Source organism: Octopus bimaculoides, chromosome 16 (assembly GCF_046866305.1).
Source record: "Octopus bimaculoides isolate indiv1 chromosome 16, ASM4686630v1, whole genome shotgun sequence".
Taxonomy (NCBI): domain Eukaryota; kingdom Metazoa; phylum Mollusca; class Cephalopoda; order Octopoda; family Octopodidae; genus Octopus; species Octopus bimaculoides.
In genome coordinates this window covers 28,437,585-28,465,468 of record NC_142943.1, presented here as the reverse complement: position 1 = coordinate 28,465,468, position 27,884 = coordinate 28,437,585, and the positions used below count along the sequence as shown (strand labels likewise).

Genomic DNA, 27,884 nt, shown 5'->3' with positions numbered 1-27,884 from the left:
GGCAAAACTTATGTTTGGAATGTAGCTTTAGTCTTCATATGAAGAGTAATGAGGTTTAATTATCAGAGATTCTCAGACCAAACATTTGTAATAATTAGCAGTTTTCAATTGCCTGTTCAAGACAAAGGAAGGTAAGACACAAGATGGTTTCCTTGATAGAAGCAGAGATTGTATCTGCTGCTATTGAAAGATTCTCAGTCACCATAATCGCAATGGAAGATGTTTTATGGGTCTTGTATGTGGACGATTGTTTGTGTACAGAAGCGAGGGAGGAATGCCGTCAGCATAAAATGGGGCATTACTTGAGGGAACAGCGTGTCTGACATCAAATAGTATAAACAACAAAATTATGATAATTCGGTTTTGTATTTGATTTTCAAGATACTTGTTGGGAATTTGTGTAGAAACAAATTTCCAGGTATCTTGGGAGGGTCATTACACACGTGCACACAAACACACACACAGTGCTTGTGTTTCTTATCATTGGTGTAATAAACCTCCCAAGACCTAATAATTATGATAGATTTGGGGGCTGAAGAGAGCCCCAATGCAGCAGATGGACGACAGATGAAGTTTATAACACTTTTTCTGGCATACAAGTTCATGTAGTGTAATAGTGTAAGCATTCAAACAACATCACTATCTTTGTTATAATCCTCGTCACCATTGTTGTAATCCTTTTAATGTTGGATTATTATAACACCCATTTCGGTATACAGTATACTTAGTAAAACCAGTAAAGACACAACTATCTCTAACTGCCTACTATGTACTGCCATACTTCTCTTTACTTATAGTGACTATGTCATTCCATGGGACAGGTGTACCATTATTACTAATTCCCTACGATGTCTCCCCTTTTAAGTCTTTCTTAAGAAGTGTCATTTCATCTAGTGGTAATTTTTATTTTTATTCACCCCACTCCCTTTTTGAGTTTTTCCATATAATTTAGAATTTTTTGTCTTAGGCATCTATTTTCAGGAACTCTGTAGGTTTTCTTTTCCTCTCACTTGTGTGCCTGGGTTCAATCACCTGCAGTGGTGTTGGTACTTGGAACGTATCATACAACCATTCCATCAGCTCCTCCAACTTCTTTGGCACACTCTCCACGAATCTCTTTTTCAGTCGGTTCCTGGGTCTCTTTTCTATGCCTTTTCTACTTTTTACCCAATCAATGAACTTTGCTTACGAAGACCTATTGAGGCAAGTGAAATCAAATCAAAATCACTGACATGGCCGATGACAGTACCGCCTGATTGGCACTCATGACAGTGGAATGTTAAAAGCACATTTGAGCGTGATCGTTGCCAGGACCACGGATTGGTTCCTGTGCCGGTGACACATAAAAAGCACCATTCGAGTGTGATCATTGCCAGCATCGCCTTACCAGTACATGTGCTAGTGGCACATGAAAAATCCATTCGAGTGTGGTTGTTGCCAGTGTCACTGGACTGGCTCCCGTGCAGGTAGCACATAAAAAACACCTTTTGAGCGTGGTCATTGCCAGAACTGCCTGACTGGCCCTCGTGCTGGTGGCATGTAAAAGTACCCACTACACTCTCGGAGTGGTTGGCGTTAGGAAGGGCATCCAGCTGTAGAAACTTTACCAGATCAGATTGAGTCTGGTGCAGCCATCTGGCCCACCAGTCCTCAGTCAAACCGTCCAACCCATGTCAGCATGGAAAGCAGACGTTAAACGATGATGACATTTTATTTATGCATTTGGTAATGACGCCATCTTCCCAACTCTGCTTTCCATTTCTGTAAGCCCTCACATACACCTTTTCACCAACTTTAAATAATCTTGCTCTGCCTTCCCTGACACACTCCAAATCCCACTGCATTTCACATGAAAGTCTTGGTTCTGCAAAGATGCCTTGGGATACAACTCACTTTACCTTTCATTGCAGTAAATTTTGGTCTGAAACATTCAACTCCTACACCAAAAACTACAGTGGATAAGCAGGAAATTTTATCAAGGTGAAATTCACAGTTAACAGCTAGATGTTTTTCTTCCTCAGACATATTTACAAAATGCCAGCAGTGAACCTACTTTGGGATTCCTCCTGAATCCACAAAGAATACTTTGTGCTTGTAATACCATGCCATCTCTCTCTTAACTCCAAAACAGAAGACTTATTTCATATTCTTACTATTATAGTATACATAAATACATAAGCCTATATATATATATATATATATATATATATGAGAGGTCTTGGTATCTAGAAGACCCAAAGAGTGTCAGGTAACGCTAAGTAAGTGCTATGGACAGACTGTAGTTAAACTCTTGGTTTGATAATGATACAAGTGAGGAGTCTAATGTGGGTCTTGTATTAGCATGCATATATATGTACACACACACAGGCAGTGTATAGAGTTTTGTAAATTCAGGTAGTATTATCCTTAACTCATAATACTGGGTATATTTAGGACAAGTTTCAAGGTGCAGAAACCTTTACAACTAAGTGGTACCAAGATTGAGAAAAAGGCTTTTAACACCACAGACACATAAAAATAGAAATGGAAAGTGTGTTTCGTTTGGTAAGAGAGTCGTAGAATTAACATGATCAACAGAAAAAAAAAACACTTCATAAACCTTCAAAACAATTATTTTTAACAGATTAAGAAATCATATGAAGACAGTGAAGAATAAGGTACTGACTGACAAATTAGGAACCCTTAAAGTCAATCAGAAAGTTACTAGTCACTTCTAGGAGACAAAAATAAAACCTAATCTTTGCAAATCCTAACCGAAAACAACGAAGAGAGGACCTGGCCAGATAGATTATCAGAGAGTTTGTGATGCTAAAACATCAACTATTCTTAGCTGCTGCATCTAGCTAACATTCCATTTATATTTATACTCATATTACTTGTACATATATTATTAGTTAGTTATCTATCCAGTTACATAGTAGCAAAATGCTTAGGTAAACAGTAAAGTGTTTGTTCTAAAAACAAATTTATACTCAAGAAAATTCCAGATGACAGCCAGGTAGGTAAACTGATAGGTGAGAGGTGGTCTCTATTATCAAGTCATTCAAACACCAACTGCATACTACAGGTTACTTAGTTCTTAAATAGTATCAAAGGATATGGAAAAGAAAAACCTCCAGATGGAGGAAAGGGGGGAATCTCTGACCAGATCATTATAGAATACAAAGAAAACTATTAAAATATACCAAAGGGCTTACTAAATTTTCCAACAGATTTTCAGTAATAAAAATACGTCCACCACTCATAATAGAAAGCAGATTATGAGGATTTAAGATTTTTAACTTTCAAGAAACTGTCAAAGTCAAAACAATGGTCAGTTGAAAACTATTTTAATGGATGGAATCTCAAGTAATTTTTCAAAAGCATTTTTGATGTGAAGAAATTTAAAAAATAGGGTAAAATATAAACATAAAAGAAATACAATTTCAAACGTAAATTTTGTGGGAAACTTAAACCTAAAGTATTGAACTGGTATGATTTTTTTTTTTTTTTCAGACTAGGTGTGAGTAGCTATACAGATGGCTCTGCAGAAACCTTTTCCCATCTACTCCAGGGTTCGCAATCCTGCTGCAAACTGCAGGACAATCTCAAAAGTGCAGGTGACATGAAGAATGAAGAAAAAAAAAAGAAAAGGTACCCAGCCCACACTGTAAAGTGGTTGACATTAGGAAGGGCATCCAACCGTAGGAACCATGCCAAAGCAGACAGAGTTTGATGCAGTCCTTGGACACATTGGTTCCTGTCAAACCATTCAACCCATGCCAGCATAGAACATGGACATTAAACGATGATGATGATGTCAAGTTGAATTGAACACAACCAGATGTAACTAAATACCCCAAAGCCCATTATTGGGACTGCTAATCCACTCCCTTCCATTGTTTGAATACAAAAAGTGAACTGAATAGTCTTTTACTGGTCCCAGCCAGTTGGCTGCAACCTTATTTGGATAATGCCATCAAACTGTTGGACTGACCAGTAGAGCTTAGTTCAAGTTGTAAAATTTGATCGTTTTTAAACTTTTGAAAATGTCAATTCAGTGAGAGGTGGTGGTTTATAGTATGTCGGTTTGGCCAGCAGCACTTGAATAATTCTATGGTATCAAGATAAATCTGAAAAACCATGCCGAATCAGACCTTACCAGTGTTGGTGCCACATAAAAGCACCCAATCCACACAGTAAAGTGGTTGGTGTTAGGAAGGGCATCCAGTCATAAAAAGCATGCCAAAGCAGACAGTGGAGTTTGGTGCAGCTCCCCAGCTTGTCATCTCCTGTCAAACCAGCATGGAAAACGAAAGTTAAATGACGAGGATGAAGATTCCTTCAGTGTTCTCACCATAGACTTCTTGCATTTATTGTTGGACAAACAATACTAAAATTTACAAGTTTCAACACGTAATTTTCATTTTAAAAGATGGTAGAAAATGTTTAGAGTAATACGACTGCTGCACTGAGTAGGTAACTTGACAGAAGATGTTTTTTTTGTTTCATCAAATTGGAACATGTTAATGCTGGCAAAAAAAAAATGTAACGACATTAATCAAGGTAAAAGTGTCTGTAGTTAAAGTCTATGTTCAGAATCTGAAGCTAAAAGAGAAAACAAAATACGTTAGCAGATGTTTAAAAGCAGCTTTGCTAAAGTTATTAAAAGTTGAGATCTGCAAAGTCTATAAAGTATAGTTTCTCAACATTGAAATATAAACTTGACTAATTAATACCAGTAATAAACCAAAATTTACACTTTCTATATAATTATTCCGATTAAATTTAATTGAACTGTTTTCTTTATAGAGAAAAAAACCCCGATTCAAACGAACTTAGCATCGATTACATTGTTGATTACTTCTAAAAACAACCACTTGCAAATGAAGAACAAGGTCCAGCGATACTATTGACCCCACTACTTGACCCATACGTCATTTTATCGACCCAGAAGGATAAACTGGCAAAGCTGATCTCTGCGGAATTTGAACTCAGACATAAAGAGCTGGAAGAAATACTTCAAAATATTTCTACCCGATGCTCTAATGATTGTGTGCCATTTTTTTCTTTTTTTCCCGTAATGAAATGTCAATATGAATAACTAGAAAATGTTCGAGTAAAATGTATTCATGCGAGTGTATATATGACAGAAGGAGTCTACAATAAAACATGGGGGAAAAAAAAAAAAAAAAAAAAAAAAACCTTGGTTGCGCTAATACGAGGAGAATAAAATGACAAAATAAATTCAAATAGTTAGGATAATCTGAAGCCAAAGTATTGTTTACACACGCACACAATAATATAAATAGATAAAAATAAAAGAAATGAACTGAACGAATGAATGAATGAATGGCGAGTGCCCAGTAAATAAGTATACGCTATGCGCAATTACTATCAATGGAAGGAAAACGTAATGGAAATGAGTGAGGTTGAGAATGCAGAGGAATGAATGATGAAATGTCTGCACAATAATACCATATCTAATGGATCTGAAAAGGTTGAAGAAGAAAATCAGAATGGAAACTAGCTGTCATGTGAAACACATCTGAGAATCAGAAAGGTTACTGAGTGGTGATATATCTAAGTTTATCTGATAAACAATACACAAATGCACTTAAATGCAATATGAATGAATGTCAAATGGTCATGAGATTAGCGAGATAATAAACGAATTTGCAAGAGAATGTAGAAGAGATTTGGAATCGGATCATTACACAACATCAAGTGTTGTTGTTGTTGTTGTAATGCAAGGCTGGTGATATTAAACGAGACCTAAGCAGGAAAATTGTGACAAAAGCAGCGGGAAAAAAATACATCGCAAGTGAAAACAGTTACAGGGGGGGGGGGGGGTCAGTAAGTTTTATCTCTCGACAGATTAAGATATAAAGGAGCAGAGACTAATTCATATGGAAATTAGCTTTATGATGAAATTGAGAAGATATAAAATATTTTTTTAATTGCATCAAAACTGCTGCTTTTGATTTTAGGGTTAACATTAAATTTTTTTTTTTTTTTTTTTTTTTAAATGACAAATCACAAAAACTCCTGTATCATTTCTCTGACAAAGGATCCGTTTACATTTAAATTTCCCTAACCCACATCGATTCATTTAGCATAACTTTCCGAAAATATTAAAACTACAGTGAAACAAAGAAGCCAGAAAAACTGCGCGCGCGCGTGTATATGTTAAAAAAATAAAATCGCAGCACAGGAAATTAAAATGACAGAATTTAAAATGATAAAAACTGCTGCCCCAGCCTAGGAACTTATTAAAAAGCTTTTAGTACGTTATGTTGTCTATCCTTGTCTTCCCATCCTAACCAAATAATGAAGGCGCTATTTAAAATTGAATGAACATGCTTTCAAATATTTAATCTATCGTTAGTGCTGAGTCATTAAGCGTGAAAATAAATTGAATAAAGTTAGAAGTAAAAGAAAAGAAAAAAGGAAAAAGTTTTAATTGAATCTGAAAAATAAATGGAGATTTTGCGCATCAAGTGTCGCTAGTGAATGGTTATTTTAAAGTCAACTAGAAATTTAAGTGTTTTAACCGCAACTAATTCAGAAACAGATTCATTGTAAATATAATTTCAAACAAGATAAGTTCTACAGTTCTATGTTTAAGAGATGAGGAATTATGTACATTATTTACATTTGACGGATATTTGACCTAATCTTGTTTGTTGTTATACCCTCCAGCCTTCATCAGGTGTCTTGGGGAAATTTCGAACCTGGGTTGTCATTCTTAAGGTATTTTTCAATGTTATTATTATTCAGGCCACTGCCTGGAATCGAACTCGGAATCTTGGGGTTAGTAGCCCGCGCTCTTAACCCACGAGCATATGGCGTAGTGATTCCGTGTTCGATTCCAGGCAGTGACCTGAATAATAATAATAATAATAATAATAATAATAATAACAACAACAACAACAACAACATCGAAAAATACCTAAGGAATGAGAACCCCGGTTCGAAATTTCCCCAAGACACCTGATGAAGGCTGGGGGGTATATCAGATGAACCGTTGTGTTAACAACAAACATAATGAGGACAAATATCCGTCAATTGTAAATAATTTAAGTTCTAACAAAATTTATTAAGTATTATAAAAGAAAGCTTATCTAAAGGAATTTGGATTAATGTTATGCGTGTGTACGGAAGTGGTTATACACCATTAGTTGTATTCCGATTCCGTACATTAAATTTCTTAAGGAAGAAAACGGAACGCAGACTCTAAACTAACAACACAACAATATTTTTATTACAGTAGAATTCTGCTCACACTAGGAGGGAATTCGGTAGCATGTCGCCCTTTGGTTAGATGAGACGCCGTCAATGACGTTGCGTGGTTAGACGTCATTTTTCTCCTTTCTGGTTATCTTTGTGGCTCCAGTGTTGAGTTGTCGGAGAGCTGCTACCGTGACGTCTAGCTTCCACGAAGTTCAGAGAGGAAAGAGATCGAAAATGCGCGGGAACGCTTGGATATGGATGACTACGCATGCGCATGAGACTCTTCCTGTATTCCTTCCGGAACTAGTCCCTGCGTATGCGTGGATAAACTCTCCAGAAATGGCGATTGATATTAGGCGCCACTAGACGTGTATGAAAAAAAATATTTCTGAATTCAAAGTTTAAATGAAACCGTTGTTGAGCCAGAATATAAACTGATTATTCAGATAGAATTCCATTTTGGCACAACTAAATATTAAACCTTTATTTTAACCCCCAAACTAATGTTAAATACAAGTTTAATCCTTTTCTCGTAAGTACTTTTACACAACATTTGGTCCTAATAAGTTTAACAGTGTGTGACATGGAGTAAACTAGTTTCGTTCAAATGAGCAAAGAAATTCTGTAGTCAAACACGTTTATTCAAACGGCCAACAAACAAAACAATCTTACAGACTGCAAAATGAAAAATACAAAAATCGGTGGTCCTTGCCAGCACAGCTTTGATGATACTTAACCTGTTAAAGAGTAGATTAAAGGGTTAGAAGAGATTTCTTGGATCAACATTAAAGAATAAACCATGAACAATTCACCAATTGTCAAGAGAAGTCTTGACTCCTGACCACCCCTCCACTTTCTGCTTAACTCTTGGCAATATATCAGAGCCTCAAAGAGCTAAGTCACTTGCTCAAGAACACGGAATATAGGTTAAACTTGTGACTAGCAGCTTCACACCGTATATCATATAATTTATGAATCTATTTAATAATGACTATAACATTTAACTTCGATCAATTATGAATAGCCATGCCATATACCAAATTTTGTGCGAGTCAAAGTAGGCTTGACAAGCAAGAAATAACAGTTGAGTTGTTCTCAAGCGACACCTTGCAATCTTCAAAATGCAACAACATATTGGATTCATTGGCCGAAATAATAGATGACCATGACTGGAACGTTCTGATCATATGCATACTTAATCAGAACAAATAAATATTATAGTTCAACAGTCAAAAATTTGGTCCGCAGACTGGAATACGATTATTTATTCAATGACTTTTCGAATTAATCATTGTTCAGAGTCTAACCACAAACGGTATAATGTCTACACCCCCCCCCCCCACAAATTCAACTTTGAATAAACTGAACGGTGGTCGTACCAGAATTTAATTGTACATTATAGTGAAGAAAAAAACGAAAGAATTCAGTCACCTTAAGAATCTGTAACAAAGAAGGAGATCGTTACGTTTCTACCCAACCTCTCTCTCTCTCTCTCTCTCTCACTCACACACACACACACTAATTGTTCTGAAAAGGTGCGTCAAAGGTTTTTAAACATAACTTAGGCTTTAGAAAACAAAGGCTAAAGGTTGCGCATCTTGAAAAACGTGCTAATCATGACTGAGTGCAAAGTGCGCCCGTAGTTTTTCATTTCATCTCGAATATACCATGAAGTATCGAAAAGAATTTTATCTATTTTATAACTGGTCAAAAAATTACTTCATAACAATTTACAATCATAGGCGCAGGAGTGGCTGTGTGGTAAGTAGTTTGCTTACCAACCACGTGGTTCTGGGTTCAGTCCCACTGCGTGGCACCTTGGGCAAGTGTCTTCTACTATAGCCTCGGGCTGACCAAAGCCTTGTGAGTGGATTTGGTAGATGGAAACTGAAAGAAGCCCATCGTATATATGTATATCTATATTTGTCCCCCCAACTTCGCTTGACAACCGAGGCTGGTGTGTTTACGTCCCCGTAACTTAGCGGTTCGGCAAAAGGAACCGATAGAATAAGTACTAGGCTTACAAAGAATAAGTCCTGGGGTCGATTTGCTCGACTAAAAGGCGGTGCCCCAGCATGGCCGCAGTCAAATGACTGAAACAAGTAAAAAGAAAAAAAAGTAAAAAAAGAAAATGGTAATTTTTTTAATAAACAAAGATAAAGAAAGAAAAGCCATTTGAACGTCATTAAAAAAATGTTAACAAAATTGAGGAACGAATTTCTATTATGGCCAGTGCCGTCTTGACAGCATTGTAGGCTCCCGGGCAAATCACTGCTACTGGCCCTATACTATAGTATTTATCTTACTGACAGCAAGCCACAACATACATAGATTCAAATTGGACCCCGGGCTAGTGCTAACTTATGCCCAGGTTCGAAGACGGTACGGGTTAACTAAAGCTGATCAACTGACTTCATAGAAAAGACAAAATTGTGTGTTTGCGACTTTCTGGCTCGTGTTATGATGCAGTAGAAACTTCATTATGTTAATTATAGATTATAGTGGAGGGGTCGTTTTAAAACGATAAAAAGAAGGAAGGGAGGAATAAAGCAATTTAGCTTCAAGATGAAGACGACTGAATTGTATGTCAGGAATATTTTCTTCTAATTATAACAATTTTACGTTTTTCTATACATTTTATTTGTATGTTTTTTAACACACTCCATCTTATCACTGCACCAGAATTACACAACAGTAACAAGTTTCAGTTATCGTAATATAAAATAATTGCTGATAATCGGTCTATTTTCTTTCCTTTGCAGTTTTATTTAATAACAGTCTTGCAGAGAAGAGGACAACCGCCTAAACAGACGGTCAGCTAATAATGGACACCTTGATTGACTGGATAAAGGCGGGCAAACACTTAAAACTGCTCATTAAAACAATTAGTTCACTTAAAGTAGAATTGCTAAATACACTGGTCTGTGGTAGGCAATCACTACAGAGTCCTCAAAATCAATGAAATGGACAATATTTAGTTTAACATACATACACGCATACCCTTGTACAAATCACATTCTACTATTTTCAAAAAAAAAAAAAAAAGACGAAGCACTGAATAATGTAGTCCCTGATATGTAAACAAAGTTAATTGGTTACAGCTGGTACAACTTTGATTAGAGGCTTGCTAGATCGAAGCAGTTTCGATTTCTCAATAACGAAAAATAAATTATGCGTATGTAGGTAAGGAAGATCATGTGCGTATAAACATTATCATGCTTTTCATGTGATGATGTTTACATATAAATTCAATTAAAAATAAATTTCCTATTCCAACCAACGACGAAATGAAAGAACGGGAATGTCCTTTAATTACTAGAATGAGACATAGTGGTTAATTAAATATGAACAGTTGAGAGAGAATTCATTTACACACGAGTTAAGTAAGCTATTGTAAACCAACGATATTTAGAGTATTCGAGTGAAACACCAAACCTCTGAGTAAATTTTTCACAAATTGATGCCAATTGATATATTATAGACGAGAAGGAAATGGTGTCGAGGCTAAATACATCAAAGTAATTAGAATAATTTGGTCAGCAAGAGCAAACCGCTAAAATAGGACTAATACTTATTAAGACAAATGTATTGAACCGAAATGAGCGTGATGAGTTTTACTTGGTTACATTTTATTTCCAGTACCATTAAGTAAAAATGTAACTGTGATAAAAAAATTAAAAAAAGACTTCGTTTTAACTTCCTATTACTGTCAGTTATCAACCAAATTCAAACTGTGTAAAGCATTCTGAAACTATACTTTACACCCTCGTCGTGTAATTTAAATAAAACAGATAAGTTATAATCACAATATTCTTTATTAACAAATAAAATCAATGATTTCTTACATTCATCATTTTTCGAACAAACTTCAAGTGCCAATCTACAAACACCATTGTTCCTAAGATTTCAGGTTTGACTATATATTAACGCAATCACCGAACTTACTAAATAATTCCTCTGTGTACAAAATAATTATATACTTATCTACATTAAATTTCAACAGGTAGAAAACGAATTCCTACCTCCAGTAGACAAAGATTGCAATTCAATAACACAGGTGAAAAGGAATAGACAATACAAAACAAGTTTGTATATTCCTGAATATCAAAAACATAAAAGGCATATTGCTGTTCTACCATAATATTCTCGGCAAATTCCATTTCTCTTAAACAGATAATTAAAAATAGACAACAAAACGTAAAATTTGGACGAAAAATGTGAGATGAACCCTCACAATTTCAAAAACAAGGCTCAAGCTCCCCTTTGATTTCCCTAGATCATCTGTAAGCTTCAAAGATTTAGCTAAAGCTGAGGGTTAGCATAAAACGTCTGCAGATAAGGAATGAGCAAGTATTAGTACCTAGAAAGTTCGTTTCCAAGGCGCTGGCCCACGCATGGTTATATATATATATATAATGATGATGCTAATGAAAGTATATGTAGATATAACCAAAACACTGCCAACACAGCATACACCTGCTCGGCTTGCTAAAAATAGCAGCCAAATTCCTTTTAAATCACACCTTATCGTCTTAAAATATTAAAATACCCACTGAACAGTGCAATTCTTATATATTTACACAGAAACAACGCACACACAATCACTAGGACAGAAGGGAACTAGTGATCTGTGTCGAGGATACCAGTTCAATAATATATATATATATATATATATATATATATATATATATATAAGCTATATTGGTGCAGAGATGCCTTCGTCCTTTAATGAAGGCCGATCCAAATCGGTCGTAAATACATATCGCAGCATACTAAGCGATTTTTCTATAAGTCTCCTGAAAAAAGTTTTAATTCAAATTCTATGTATTTCATAAAAGCCGACACAACCGTACAAAGTTATTTTTGAAAGTGAAAGTAATTTAACAGTTCCATTGAATGCATAAACTGTATGAAAATACATGACTAGCGTATTTTCTGCACTATATCAATTTATGGGATAAAATGTTCACAGGTGAAGCTTACCGAAGCAGAAACTAAATTACAAAAGCAAAACTACCTGGTTACTTAAAAATAGAAGTAATTCCCACAACAAACACCATCGTTTGTTGTTTTATTAACTGGTAACCAACCACCTGACAAAGCCATTACCTGTTATTTCATATTCTTCAGTGTAGCCACGGTAAATACAAGATTTGCTACGTAAACAACGAGTAGGAAGATGCATTCAGATAATCAAATGCAGAAATCCTAAACGTTCTGCTTCTGATAATTGAATCCATTCAAGAAATAGCCGAAGGTGAAAGAGAGAAGAAAATAAAAAGAGAGAAAGAAGAAGCGAATGACAGGTTTTACTAAAACAATTATTGCGTTGATGTTTTGGTAGTCGATACTAAAGCATTTCAGCTTAGGTTACATTATAAAGTGTATTTACAAGTAAAATAAATCTATAAATAGCTTCTTTGGTTGAAAATATCAGCGCAGCATCCGCCGAATAGCAAGTATAATTCTATTTTATCGAAAACAAATAAGAGTAGAGACTGCCGAGACCAACTGAACAAGCCGGTTGGATTAATGTAATGAAAGAAAGCAACGTTAAATAGAATTAATTAATAGGAGAGGATGGTGCGACAAGAGAAAAATAGATGTTTGTACTCGGTGAGGCAGACTAGGACATCAGTTGTATCGTTAATTGCTTTATAGAAAACTACAGATTGGATAGAAACGGAAGAAGGCAACCGATTGTTTCATTCATTCAAAATTTCATTTCCAATTAAAGTTAAGCTCTAAATTAGTTTCCAGTGAGGTACATTAACAATTAAATATAAAAATTTAACTTTGCTGATTTAATAGTTTTGCTTTGTTGTATTTTTTAAATATATTTTTAGAATTTATCCAAGTAGAATGCTTTGGTTATACCAAATCAGTATTGTTATGAATCTACAAAAAATAAACCTCACAAATCAACTCAAGAAAACTGTATTTGGAAGTTCTCAGGAGCTAACAAAAAAAAAAAAAAGTAGTTGCCTAAAGAAAACACAAAAATGTTCACTTCTGTTAAAATAAATTGAGAGAAAAAAATGGAGAGATTCTTAAAAAAAAAAAAAAAATGCAACAAGTTTTTCCTCCTCTCCTAATCAATGGACCAATGCCAAATGTAAAAAGAGGTGAACAACCTGCAGCGGTCACCACAGAACTGTGTGTTTGCAAGGTTTTAATATTGGAGAGAAGACAAAAAGAAATAAAAAAACAGACAGGATGACAGCAATAGAAATTCTAACGAAACAAGTAGCTTCTTCGCATCATTTTTTTTCTTTAATGCAATTCTAAATTGTATTTAAATTGCGTCGTCAGCATTAAAAGAAAAAATAACTAAGACAAGGCTTAGGGCGATGCGTAACCCATGAAAACAGGACCAACTTATTCGATATAGAAGTGTAATAATATAACCATTCGGTGACCTTAACTACAATAAAGTAATTAGGGAGAAAAAATATTCGTTATTGTTTTTTAGGAGTGGATGCAGAGTGAATTAGTTTGAAACCTAAAAAATAAGTGAGCCGAAAGAGAAAACAATTATTTCAACATAATTCCCTGTACCACCGTGTGTGTGTGTGTGTTTGAGATAATGTTTCTTTATAAGAAACTGAGGAGAGATGCAGCAGGTGTGAGGTTCGTCAAAAGCATAAACAGAGAATTGGTTTTTAATAACCAGGTCTCCTGTGTACAATAATTACTAAAAAGAATTCAAGAGAGAGAAATAAAATAAAATAAAATAGAAAAAAAAACATTACCACTTTCTGAGATATGTTCTTCTGGTGTATGACTATTATTATCCTCTTTGTTTCTGTTTATGTCGGGTGTTTTAATTACAACTTCGCCGTCTTTTTGAATGTGAAGGCCATTAAGGCGATGTTTGCTCAAAATCCGATAACCATTGTGCTTGGAATTTGCATTAAAAAAATATTTACTACACTGGTTACATATCGCCCAAGCCTGTTCTTCGCTAATGGAGCTCGTGAATATCTTTAAAACTCTTGCCAAAGATATATGATTACTGTTATCATTTTTGGTGCCTGACTCTTCCTCCGAGCCGTCGTCCGTGCAGTTCGCTGCCATGACCAACTTCGGTCTGGCAGAGGAGGGACGCTGGCAAGCAAGGGACATAACTGAGCCAGGATCTGAATAATTAGCAGCAAAGCAGAGAGAGAGAGAGAGAAACAATTATTAGATGCAGATTTATATAATAATGAGCACCAGGCACCTGTTTAACAACACTCACTTATACACACACTGTAAGAAGACGACAAAGAAATGGGGGAAGAAATGTATGTCTAAAACAAAAATAAGAGAAAAAAAAACACGTATCTCGAAAAAAAGTATTAATGACTATTCTGCAGTAGATTAGTGATAATGGACACGAACTTAATCTGCAAATATTTCGGTTGATTCAAACACCGTGATTTAATATGATAGTTTTTACGTTTTCTCATGTTATCTAGGAAAATAAGGAAGAAAAAAAAAATAATAATTTGTATAATGAAATTGAAAGAAAAGACTTAGAGCTAGTCTGCTTGAAATACTTTGTTGTAACCTGAAATTAAAATAGTTTATCGTTTTGTTTTTTTATAATTCTTGTCCTTTTCCATTTTTATTTCCTTTATATACCACCACCACCATCATCATCTTTTGCAAAACTACTACTACTACTGTATTTCTGCTCATCTTCAACTTTCTTTCACAGAGGAATGGGTGATAGGGTGGGTTCAATTGTTTTCTACATCTTTTATCTCATCTATTTCTTCTTGTTTTCTGAGCATCACCTTAATTTCAATCTATATATCCCTGTCTCACCTGTTCCCCCAATGGATAATGTCCAGGCTGCTATGGCTGCTGGATTTTTTTATAGCTGATCAGCTTCGTGATTATCAAGTCATTTTAAAGATTTCAACATCTCAGCAACTGGAGTAAAATGCCAACATAACATGGCAGTCCTGGTTTAGGACGAATGTTGCTGTAATTTAGCCCCAGGAGACATAGTCTCCAGCTGGCTATACGACACGATCTGTGTCCTTATATTTTCGAACAAGGGAATCTAGCACCCCCACTCAGCTCTAGCCGAACAATTATTCTGTACTAATGAAGAGAAATAACCCAGAAACTGCGATACGCAGATATTGTTTTGAGCTGAGGGGGGGGGGGGGGCTAGATTCCCTTGTTCGAAAATATAAGGATACAGATCGTGTCATATAGCCAGCTGGAGATGATGTCTCCTGGGGCTAAATTACAGCAACATTCGTCCTAAACCAGGACTGCCATGTTATGTTGGCAAACAATCTTTACTACAAAGTGCTGTTGCTGAATATCTCTCATTGTGAGATTTACAAATAGTAATTTTCTAATCTGAGCAACTATTTCTCAATAGCTTTCTATCCTGACTATTAAAAAGACACAGAGCTCTGAAACCTGTTCTTTGATTCATATTCACCACCATCTTTATCATGATCATTATTTTAACCTCTGCTCTTCCATGTCGAACAGACTCACTGAAGCCATTACAGTCTCCTGTACTACAAACTAATACATTACAGTCTCCCATACTACAAACTAATACGTTACAGTCTCCCATACTGCAAACTAATATGTTACAGTCTCCCATACTACAAACTAATACATATTGTTCTACAAGGATGTTACATATAATGTATGGAAGTGTGGTTGTGTGATGAAGGTGAAGGCTTTGGAATTATGTGGTTTCAAGTTCAATTGCAAGTTGTGGCTCCTTGGAGAAAGATCTTCTATCACAGCTTTGGTCTACCAAAGCCTTGTGAGTAAAATTTGATAGATGGGAACTGAGTGAAGATTTAATCTTTTCCTGAGTGATAGATTTAATCTTTTTTTCTGGTTTAACATTGCTTTATCCTTGAATACTATTAGTAGAGAACACTTTCTTGGAAGCATTCACACTAAGTCTCCTGTCTAAAGATGACGTCTTCTTCTTTCAACTGGTCTTTATAAACCCCCAAAAACGTCATAAATGCTACCGTTCTTCCTCTGACCAAACTATATCTATTTACTTTTAAATACACATTGTTGGTTTATTATAGGGTACCCTGTCATATCTAATACATTGTTGGTTTATTATAGGGTACCCTGTCATATCTAATATATTGTTGGTTTATTAAATGTTACCTCATCATATGTAATGCTTTTCATTGGTTTTGTTGCCGTATTAAATTTTGATACTCCCTAGAATGGCTCATTACATATTGGTTTCAAATTCTGGTACAAGGCCAGCAATTTTGGGGGAGGGGGTAACTCCTCAGTACACAGCTGGTATCTATTTAATCGATCCTGAAAGGATGAAAGGTAAAGTCAACATCGGTGGATTTTGAGTCACTACACTCATGGAGTGTTTGGCGTTAGGAAGGGCATCCAGCTGTAGAAACACTACCAGGCAGCCTCCTGGCTTCCCAGACCCCAGTCAAACCGTCCAACCCATGCTAGCATGGAAAATGGACGTTAAACGATGATGATGATGATAATGATGATAATGATATATTAAATATATATATATATATTGTTAATAATTGGTGCCTCATTACAAACAAAATAATATAATCTTACTTTACTAACCCACAAACGAGCAATTTAATTACTACTTAGTCGTTGAGTTATTCTGCATTTACTGGACAAGTTATGAAGAAATGTCAGCTTAAAGTGTGTTTAAGAAAGGATTTGATGAGCTTGTAACAAAGCAAAGCAGAATCGCTGAGATTAAATGACAAGCAAAAGAAACAGGTCACCGTTGATCCTGGTGTTTGCTTTCACCTGAAACTAAAACTTATTTCTATTATTGTTTTATTAGTCATCAGACAGAACAATGTGTGTGTGTGTGTGTGTGTGTGTGTGTGTGTGTGCAGGTGTGTATGAGTATGTGTCCATGTCTTTATGTGTGTGTGTGTGTGTGTGTGTGCATATACACTGTTATTGTTATTGTTGTTGCATAGCTTGAGGTTTGTCCTGAATGCATATCTATAATCAAAAAGCATTCCCATTGTGACCACCCATCCTTTTTCATATCTAGAACTAAATTATTCAAAACATCCTTCTTTTTATAAGATAGTAAGGTATGTTTTGAGAGCAACTGGCTACTATTTCTGGGTGATTGGATAGAGGCTCCTTCCTTGTATGTATTGTTGTTTTGGTTGTTGTTAGTGGTGGTGGTGGTCGTCGTCGTCGTGGTGGGTGTATGGCCTAATGTTAAGCTCCAATCAAAGAAATCCAAACCATGGCTCCCCAATTACATTTGAAGAAATAATGCATCTAAGACTACATTATCCAATGTGCCTTTCATTTTAAGGCAATATACAATGATCTGATGAAGGTTTGGATGGCATTTCTTGGTAATCTGTTTACCAATTAGAGCACACACACACACACACACACACCCTGCTCTGTGGCTCATGGGATGACAGCAAATGTATGTATGTTTATTATATGTTTGAACATGATATATCATCATCATCATCATCATTTAATGCCCATTTTTCCATGCTTGTATGGGTCGGACAGAATTCACTGAGGCAGATTTTCTACACAGCCAGACACCCTACTTGTTGCCAACCCTCACCTGTTTCCAAGCACTACATACATACAAACATGCATGCATACATACATACATACATACATACATGCATGCATACATACATGCATACACACACATAGATACATACATATAAGATACTCAGAATCACTTAAACTATTCATCAATCGGAATATAAGATGTCACACACACACACACACACACACATTACTCAATAACATTGTCAAAAACCTACAAGTTATAGGGGTTAGAACACAATTAATTAAACAGGCCATCAAATTTGGAAAATTTAAACCTGATGAGATTTGAACTCAGAGCACAGGGGATCATAACTGAAAAGTGTGAAACTGGTTCTATGATCCATCACTCTATCCCCATGAGTTTGTGCTTCGTCCATCTCTCTCAAGAAGACAATCTTTCTTCTCCATTCGCTTCTGTGATTCCTGTGTGGCTTCTGTGCCTCCAATAAGCTGATCTGATTACATTCAATGGAATTTCTGCCTCCTTCTAGTCTACATATCAAGAACAGCTATTTCCATGGTGCCATGTGAAAAAATGGCCCATGGTGGTGCCACATAAAAAGCACCAAGTATACTCTGTAAAACGGTTGGCATTAGGAGGGGGGCACCCTCAAAGCAGACCCTGGATCCCAGTGCAGCTCCTGGCTTTGCCAGCTCCTTGTTAAAACCATTCCACCCATGGCAGCATGGAAAACTGACATTAAATGATGATGATGATGATGATGATGATGGATCTTCTCTGTTTTCCTATTAATGCTTTAATGTTTCCTAAGTTCACATTGAAGCCTCTCAATTCTATGTTCGCACAACAGCAATTTCTTCTCCATTATACAGAATTCCCCACAACTACCAAATCTAGTCACACTATGTGCCAACCGGTCTGATATATCCTACATACAAATGTTAGCTCTTCCTCCATTGCTACTTCCCTCACCAATAAATTAGAAGTTAATATTTTCATGTCTTCCCCACACTCAGCACTATATATGTGTGTGTGTGTGTGTGTGTGTGTGTGTGTGTGTGTGTGTGTGTGTGTGTGTGTGTGTGTATGTGTGTATTGGTTAGCAAGAAAGTAATTTCGTTTTTCGCAAATAGATAGATTTACAATTTTTTAAAATGTGTTGTGTCAAGGTTATGAATTTTTTTCCTTTTGACATTTGATAGCCATTACTTTTAGCTGACTTTGGAAGCAAATTGCATGTAATTTTGTTTGCAACTGTTAATTCAGTGTCAATTTTGACATGAAGTGCAAAAACGAACATTTTCACTATATTTTGCTTTTTTATTTCCATAAAGTCAAGAAAGCTGCTGAGGCTCACAAAGAGATGTGTGATGTTTATGGTGTTGATTGCTTAACAGAATGCACCTGTCAGAAATGGTTTTAAAAGTTCCGTTCTGGAGAATTTTCACTCAAAGATGACCAACGTTCTGGTCGACCTACTGAAGTTGATGATGACCAAATCACAACCATAGCTGAATCTTATTGTCATATAACTGTGCAAAAGATTGTAGCGATGTTAAATGTATCACACTCAAGAATTGAAAATCACTTAAAATGTCTTGGACTTGTTAAGAAGCTCAATATCTGGATTCCACATAAATTGAAAGAGATTCATTGAACACAACAAATCAATATTTGCAATATGCATTTCAAACACAATGAAATCGATCTTTTTTTTAAACGAATCATCACTGGTGAGGAAAAATGGATTGTCTACAATAACATCAATCGAAAAGGATCATGGTCTGAGCGTAATGAGCCAGCACAAACCATATTGAAAACTGAATTGCATCAAAAAAAAAGGTCATGCTGTCAATTTGGTGGGATTACAAAGATGTTGTGTATTTTGAGCTGCTTCCAAGGAACCAAACGATCAATTCAGATGTTTACTGTCAACAACAAATGAAACTGGAGGAAGCAATCAAAGAAAAATGGCCAGAATTGGCAAATCGTAAAGGAATTGTCTTCCACCATGACAATGCTAGACAACACACGTCTTTTTGTGAAAAATCATTGGAGCTTGGTTGGGAAGTGATGTCACATCCACCATATAGCCTTGACCTTGCACCATCAGATTACCATTTATTTTGAAGTTTTCAAAATTCTTTGAATGGTAAAACTCTCAATAATGATGATGACCTGAAATCGCACTTGCTTCAGTTTATGGCAGATAAGGACCAGAAGTTCTATGAGTGTGGAATCATGAAGTTGCCAGAAAGATAGCAAAAGGCCATCAAACAAAATGGAAAATTATATAGAATTGATTAAACTTCATTCTTTGTATGAAAACAATTACTTTTATTTCACACTAAAAAACCGAAATTATTTTCTTGCCAACCCAAATATATATACAACCACCTTTTAATAAAAAACTCTCCCATCCCGCGCTCACCTTTCCTTTACATCCTCCTCTTTCTCCCGCATCCATTTTACCCTATAAATATTACATAAAACAGGGGTAGCTTTTTTGCCAACTGAAGTGCATGTCAAGGGCTAAAGAGAAAAAATATTAATATTAGTACAAGGGACATAACTCTGACGATTAGGATTTAAGACCATGTTCTTTCATCCATGAATTTCGTTCCAGTTTTTACACACACCTCAAATAATAAATTTCTGGTTTCATATTTTATTCCAGTAGACTGTTATAGTATTGCATTTACATTTGCTCTACAAAACTATTAAAAACCGACTCTTGATAAGTGAACGATGAAACGTTTGTCTTTTCATGTACAAAATATACTTGTAAAATAAGGGATGCATCTTATTCGCTGGGAAATGCCGTATTTAGTAAAAGGGTGGTTGTGATAAAAGAGTTTCTACATGGTTTTTGATCTGCTAGAAATAGCAACGAAATTTTCCTTAGATTACAACCTGCATCTTAAGAATAAGGAAGGACAAATAATCCTTGACACAAAATTAGAAAATTGGAAATATAAAGGTTTATCGCAGATGAATGCTTTTAATCGTAGATTGCAATGAAAGCTAATCTGCAGTTTAGAAACAACAGCAGCTACTTCCGACGAATACACCATCTTTTATTCTGGTTTGAAAATGTGAATTTTAAAATGTCAGAAAAAAAAAAATGAATTATTTAATATTTAAAAGAAAAAAGGCTTCCACGAGAGAATTTTGCTTTCACTAAAGTACTCTCCCTTAGAATTTTTTTTTTTTTTCAGCAGTATAACGGCTCTAATTACAAGGAACATGTTATCACACCGTCAATCTAGGAATGGATTTAGTGGATCGCTTATTTGCGCAAAATATTTATCTCAATTTCTGATATGCACTCCCCTGAGAGTCAATTTGAGTTCGCTTCTACAGCTCGACACCTAAGAAAAGGCTGTTCTACTGTAGGCTCTGGTTGATCAAAACTAAGTGGTAACATGTGAAAGGGACAATTTCACGCCTGTTTTAACATCATCGTTTGCCCTATGGCTGCCTTTAACTTCATTGCAAGTATTCCAATAGAATCTCTGCTTTGAGAATAACTCGTTTCTTTACACAAAAATCATTTTCGTTCTTCTTTTTCTCCATGGCATCTTCCAGATTGAAAATTGCAAATTAATACAAACCAAAATATTTTCACCAAATCAGGAATCGAAATTCCTTATTTTGAAACCAATACATCCCAGATTAAATCAAAGCGAATTATTCTATAACATACACTTGAACTGTACACTGGAAAGTGTAGTCATAGATACACTATGCCTGAATAAAGGACAGGATGGTCACAACTGGAATGCCTTTGATTATAAGTCTGATTGATCAAGGCTGACATTGGGTAAACTCATCATCGTCATTGTTTACCATTTTTGTTCCAAGCTGGCATCAGATAGATATTGTGAGAGGAAGCGACAAACCAGAAGACTGCATCAAGCTGCAATGTCTGCTTTGGCATGGTTTCTATGGCTGGATGCCCTTCCTAATGCCAACCACTTTACAGAGAGTGTACTGGGTATGGCACCAGCATGAGTGAGGTTACCAAGTAACTTGCAGGACAAGGCTCCTCAATTGATGCTGAGGCAGTATTGAGGGGATTTGCTTTATGCCAGAGGATGAGAGGTTGAAGTAGGATAGAGGAGGGATAAGAACCAGCCACCCCAGTTGCAAAGTCTACTTTTCCATATTTGGTTCAGTTGGGTCTTCTCCAGCTGCGGCTTCTGGGAACCCCTCATCGTCTCGTTTGTGCAGGTCAAACTCTCTTCCTCAGTCTTCCTCTTGCATTTCGATTCCTTGGTACACCATACACAAGCATCAAACAATCTATTCACTTGCAGAGAGAATCCTTTGATGCCATAACGCATCATTCCACAACCTACACAGTGGATAATGTAGCCCGAGATACACTATTTCTAAACAAAGGACAGAATGGTCCTGGCTGGAATGTCTTTGATCATAAATCTGCTCAATCAGAGTTGATGTCTAGAAGCAAAATGTTGGAAACAATACCAGATAAACTTGGAGTTACCTGTTGTAGACTGACCTTCTGTTCAGTGGAAGATTAAGCCCTTATGCTGCTGCCATCATCATCTATTGAGCACTTGGTGCCTTTAGATAATTCTTGCTCAATAAGGAAGTAAATGCTTTTCAGTTTGGTGTCTCACGAGGGTTAAGGCAGAGTTTCCAATTCAGCAGACAGAGAATCAGAACAGACACCACAAACACTATTCTGTCATACACTCTAAGAATTCCATCAATCCACTGCCCTGGACTAGGACTTCATTTAAGTGATACTTCAAAGGATGAGACACAAAGTTAACCTCTGAAGTGAGAGCATAGAAAGCCAGAACAAAAAGCTACAAAGAATTTAATCCGACACCCTTTTCTGCTTTTAATGTCCTGCAAACAAAGATAAGAACTGACTGACAAAACCACTTGAAAGATTTGGCGACATTTGCATTTCTACATTTGCACAAAGACATTAAATATTTGAAGAATATTGAATTAGACCTTCAGGCATCAAAATAATGAAGAGAAGAAACATTCTAAAATATAAAAATTAAAAAATTTATTATAACTGTGAAAATATTATTTAAAATTATTTAACTGTCATCAAGTAAACGTTTTCGGCGACGCAAAAATCGATGAAGATACCATTCATTATGATGTAACATAGCGGGCCCATTGTATACGCATAACACTGACATGTCATCATGATAGTTCAAGTCTGGTAGGAGCTGTAACACAGAATGGAATTAAGGTGAGTCACTTCAATGAATATATAAACAGGTCTAATATGTTGGAAATTAAATGAAGGTGGAGAGCTGGCAGGCTCGTTAGCACGCTGGGCAAAATGCTTAGCAGCATTTCATTTGTTTTCATGGTCTGGGATGAAACTCCACCAAGATCGACTTTGTGCTTCATTCTTTCAGGGTCAATAAAATAAGTACCAGTTATGCGCTGGGATTGATGTAATCGACGAACCCCGCCCCCTCCCCCAAAACTTGCTGGCCTTGTGCCAGAACTTGAAAGTAATGTTTGAAATTAAGTTTTTAACAACTCAAATTTCAATACCAGTGCTTTTCATGTGGCACCAACACTGACAGGATCACCAAGTACCTTACAAGATCAAAAACCCCTCAACTGGGAGAAGAGAGGAGTATTGATGGGGTGTGCCAGTTGAGAGATTTAAGGTACAGAGAGGACAGATATGTGGTCTGATCAATAAGTATCTGAACTGTTGCTATAGTAACGAAGCTAAAGCACAGAAGGTGAAGCTGCTTGGCACAGATTGACCTTGAACTCTGCTGTGCATACACACTAAGTTTCAACATTCTAGCTCACTTCCTCTGTTTCAGCAGTACTTGGAAGGAAGGTGTGTAGTGTGTGATTGTCACGTTGACCCTGACAGAGAAAGTTGAGCAGAGAATCTGCATCAAATTTTGCCAAAAGCTTGGCGATACCTGCTCAGAGGTCTACACAAAGTTGTGAAAAAGTTTTCATCGTTCTTGACACAATCAAGATCTTGTGCAACTGAAACCCGAGTGTCTTTTTGGTCAGCTGAAAACAGTTTTGGCACAAACTTGGCAGACACGCGTCTCGTACCCAAATCTTCAGTGATAATGGACTGAACTGAACCGTAACTTATCTGCACATCTTCTGATAACTCACGGATGGTGATTCAACGATTTCCTCTCACAGCTTTACGCACATCTGCAATGTTTTTTCTCAGTTCTGCTAGTTGCAAGTCTCTCAGAACGTTCATCAATATCAACATTCTTCAGCCATCTTGGAAATGCCTGAACCACACATACACTTGCGTGCGGCTCATACACCCCTCTCCATACACTTTCTGCAGCTTTGCATAGTCCTCTGAGCAGGTATCACCATGACAACTTTCTCTGTCATGGTCAATGCGACAATCACACGCTACACACGTTCCTTCCAAGCACTGCTGTAAACAGTAAAAGTAAGCTAGAACATTTAAAACTTAGTGTGCATGCACAGCAGAGTGCAAGGTCAATCTGTGCCAAGCGGATTCACTCTGCATGCTTTAGCTTTGTTACTATGACAACACTCCAGATACTTATTGATCAGACCTCATATAGGTATCTTATGAATGTCAAACCAAATCTTAATACTGAAAAGTCATTCAATCACAACAGACTAGAAAAAATATTTATATAATCATAGTTTGTATTACTGATCTGTTTTAACAAGGTGCATCAACAGTTTTTGAAGAGAAAAAATTCAAATGAATCAGACCCAGTACATAACAGACACTTTTATGATATTCATTCTACCAAACCCAGTCAACTTCAGTATGATTTGAATTCAATAAATGTAATTCTTCAAGGCTTTTAGTCTAATTACAAGGTGGGAGCACTTGAAGAGGAGATAACCACTCCAAAATGCTTGCATCTCACAGTTTGGATAGGTGGTGCTGCAAGCTAATTTGGGTTTATTTACACCATTTGTCTACAAGGAAAAATTTTCTCCAAGACAAAACCCAAGGAATGGCTTGTTTACAAGTCCGAATGTGCTTTCAGCATGTTCAAACTGGTAATAACATTGCATTTAGCCTAATGTTCTACTGAGGCAGCTACTTCCATCACATTCAATTTGTCTGCAATACAATTAGTGTTGTGGTGAAGGCCATAAAGTAAAAGGTAGGTTCCTAGCAACTCCATTTTATTCACTAACGATGGTTCTACACAAAAAACACCCAGTAAAATAGTTGATGAGTCAAGTAGAGACAAGTGCAGGGCTGAAAGGACATAACAACCTCTCTAGTGATAGTGCCCTGATAAAATTCTCCCTGTACATTCTGTAAATAGTTGATGTTAGAAAGGCCATCCAGCAAAATAAAAATGAGATGTGGTCTGTTGATGAATCGAAGATAAGAACTGACTCGAAGCATGGTGAAACACCAAAACCCATGTTTGGAATAGACTGGTCAGTGGTTGTGAAACAATGATGGGGAAATTTAGTTTGAGGGAGAGGGGCTCTCTCCCAGAACAATGAATGTGATGTAGCTAACATTCCACTTAAGTTCTACAAGTTGGTGTCTGCAAAAGATGAATAAGGAATGATAACAATGTTGTTTCAGTTCTGGAGAGGAAGGATTGGTTAACCTGTTTAGCAGAGGGTTTGTAGAATGAGACACAGCATAGCAGATGGAAAGGAGAAGAGACTGCACTGGGTGGGACACAGCCAGCTAGTTCAAAGAAGGACTATTTCAAAAGTGATAGAAAAGCTCTTTACACTTAGTTCTAAAAATATTTAGTCAAAAAGAAATCAATAACTTCAACAGAGTTACGATAAAGCAAAAATTTTATCTCAAATGCAATCAAAATAGCATTAATTAAGTCAAAAGCAACTTACTTTAGGTGTCAACAGAAAATACTGTGAAGTCCTTTTTTTACAAACAGCATCTACAACTATTTTAAAGACACGTCTTTCATTTATAGGGTCCATTCCCTACAAAATAACAAAACAAAATGACATTCAAAGTTTATAAGTAATAAATGAGATTGAGACAAATTATTTTACCATTTGGAAATTACTCCAATATTAAAGAGTCTATCTCATTAAGCTTTGCTATCAAGGTCTTTTAATTAATACAACTCCAGTTAATGACTTGCAAACTGCTTTGCTATTTGATAGTTTATCTTTTGACTCTATGGAAATTTCAGTTGGTCAGGAAATAGAGAAATATTGAACAAATTAAGGCCTTCTTCATCTTTGATTATAGTTCCATTCACATCATAGATATTTTATAGGAATACTCTTTTCTACCCTAGGCACAAGGCCCAAAATATTTGGGGAGGGGGTCAGTTGATTAGATCAACCCCAGTATGCAACTGGTACTTAATTTATTGACCCTGAAAGGATGAAAGGAAAAGTTGACCTCGGCGGAATTTGAACTCAGAATGTAATGATGGGCGAAATACCGCTAAAGGTTTCGTCCAGCGTGCTAACAATTCTGCCAGCTCGCCACCTTAAATTTTTATAGGAATATTAAACTGATGCCTATACTCGACTGGTACTCTAGTTTACTGGCCAAAAAAGGTTGAAGGACAAAGTTGATATCAGTGGAATTTAAACTCAGACTATCTAAATTCCACAGGTGGTTTGTCCAATGCTCTAACGATTCTTTCAGTAATTGTCAATTCATCAGTCTTACAGACCATACATTACGAGTAATATTAAATTCAGTTTTAGGCAAGAAAAAACCAAAAATATTTCATTTTACCTGATTGATCTCATCAACACAACGAAAGGGTACTACAGCTAAGTCCTGTAATGCCATCAAATATAAAACAGTTGAAATACTCCGCTCCCCTCCACTTTGTATGTTCTGAGACAGCTCTAACATTTGTTCACCATCGCGAAATTTTACTTTGATTCTGATGCCATATTTCTCAAAATCTTCCTTCATTAGAAAAAGAATAATCATTAGATAATTATGAAAAGAAAAGCAATTTAAATACAAACTAAATAACAAGTATAATAAAATATTTATCATTAGCATGTCAATTTGATTTTAAATTATTCAGGTTCCATCTCTAGGTTGAAGTTCCTTGCTATTTTCTTTGGAATATTTCCTGTTTTCATAAAAGGTGAAGAGTAACACCCCTAACCCTTTTTTCATGACCTCCAAAACTGGTGGAAGGAAGAAGAGAAGCTCTCCTCTCACTGCAGACATGGTTTCAATGCTTGCAACAGAGTGGACTCTTGTGAAAAGCAGACAAGGACCAAGTTGAGGGGTTTCGACCAGGCAACAGGTTATTCCCACTAATGCAGTGGTACAAAGTAAGGCAGCAGGCTAGAGCTTGAAAGGACTTTTGCCATTTGATATAGAAAACAGTCAGTAGTCCCAACATTTACAACATTAAAAGGAAGATGGTTCTGCTGTATAAGAGTGAAACATGGCAGGACACAAAGTTCTCTATTGACAAGCTCCAAACGCTTGTCAATAGATGTCTCTGGAACATTCTTCAGATAAGATGGCAAAAGACAGATTCACAAGCAAAGCTTTGTGGGAACAGGTGAACCAGTAACCTATTGAAACCCAGATCAAGAGGAGGAAAATGGAGTTGGCTGGGAAAGAAGGTCTGCCTTGTAATGGTTCCAAAATTACAAAGCAAACCTTCCAGTGGACACAGCAAAAAACAGCATGGAGAAGGTTCACAGAAACTGACACACTGGCAGGTTGCTACACATTGGGGACAAATGCAATCCATTGCCAAAGATCAAGATGGACAGTGGTCTTGTGTTGGTGCCCTATGCTCCACATGGAGTTAAAGGAATTAGGAAGAAGTGAAACATGTCAACTCACTCATTTTAGAATCAGTAAACCCCAGGGTACGGAATGTAACAGAATATGCTCATTAATCAAAATAATTATTCAACCAATTAACCAATTTTGAGGCAGAATATTTGTTGCTGTAAATTGATGTCTTCATGTAAAAAAAAACAGTTGTTTATTGTAACCATTTTGAAATGGTGATGGAACACTGGTCTAAGTTTTATGCCAATCCTAACTCAATGAGAAATTACAAAATGTTAACAAAGTGAATTTTATTTCTTTTAACAAAGTACAACTCTGTCCCTCACTGATACTTATTCTATCAAGTTGAAC

The 27,884-nt window shown here is 36.2% G+C and overlaps 2 protein-coding genes across 5 annotated transcripts in view; both read right to left on the bottom strand.

Moving 5' to 3' along the window:
* LOC106878400 (protein spire homolog 1) overlaps positions 1-14,337 on the bottom strand; it is an 81,532-nt gene extending 67,195 nt beyond the window's left edge. For 3 of the 4 annotated variants that reach the window (XM_089364278.1, XM_089364279.1, XM_089364280.1), the window contains exon 1: positions 13,965-14,305. In XM_089364278.1, coding sequence (XP_089220404.1) covers positions 13,965-14,289 — 325 coding nt within the window. In that variant the 5' untranslated portion in view covers positions 14,290-14,305. Of the gene's footprint in view, positions 1-13,964 lie in introns of all 4 variants that reach the window. The other variant, XM_089364277.1, reaches the window with a different exon arrangement.
* Positions 14,338-22,783: 8,446 nt separating this feature from the next.
* LOC106878398 (structural maintenance of chromosomes protein 5) overlaps positions 22,784-27,884 on the bottom strand; it is a 37,194-nt gene continuing 32,093 nt past the window's right edge. The window contains exons 23-25 of the mRNA XM_089364860.1: positions 26,496-26,675; positions 25,625-25,720; positions 22,784-22,977 (exon numbers count right to left, since the gene is read on the bottom strand). Of these exons, the coding sequence (XP_089220986.1) occupies positions 22,843-22,977; positions 25,625-25,720; positions 26,496-26,675 (411 nt within the window). The 3' untranslated portion in view covers positions 22,784-22,842. The remainder of the gene's footprint in view (positions 22,978-25,624; positions 25,721-26,495; positions 26,676-27,884) is intronic.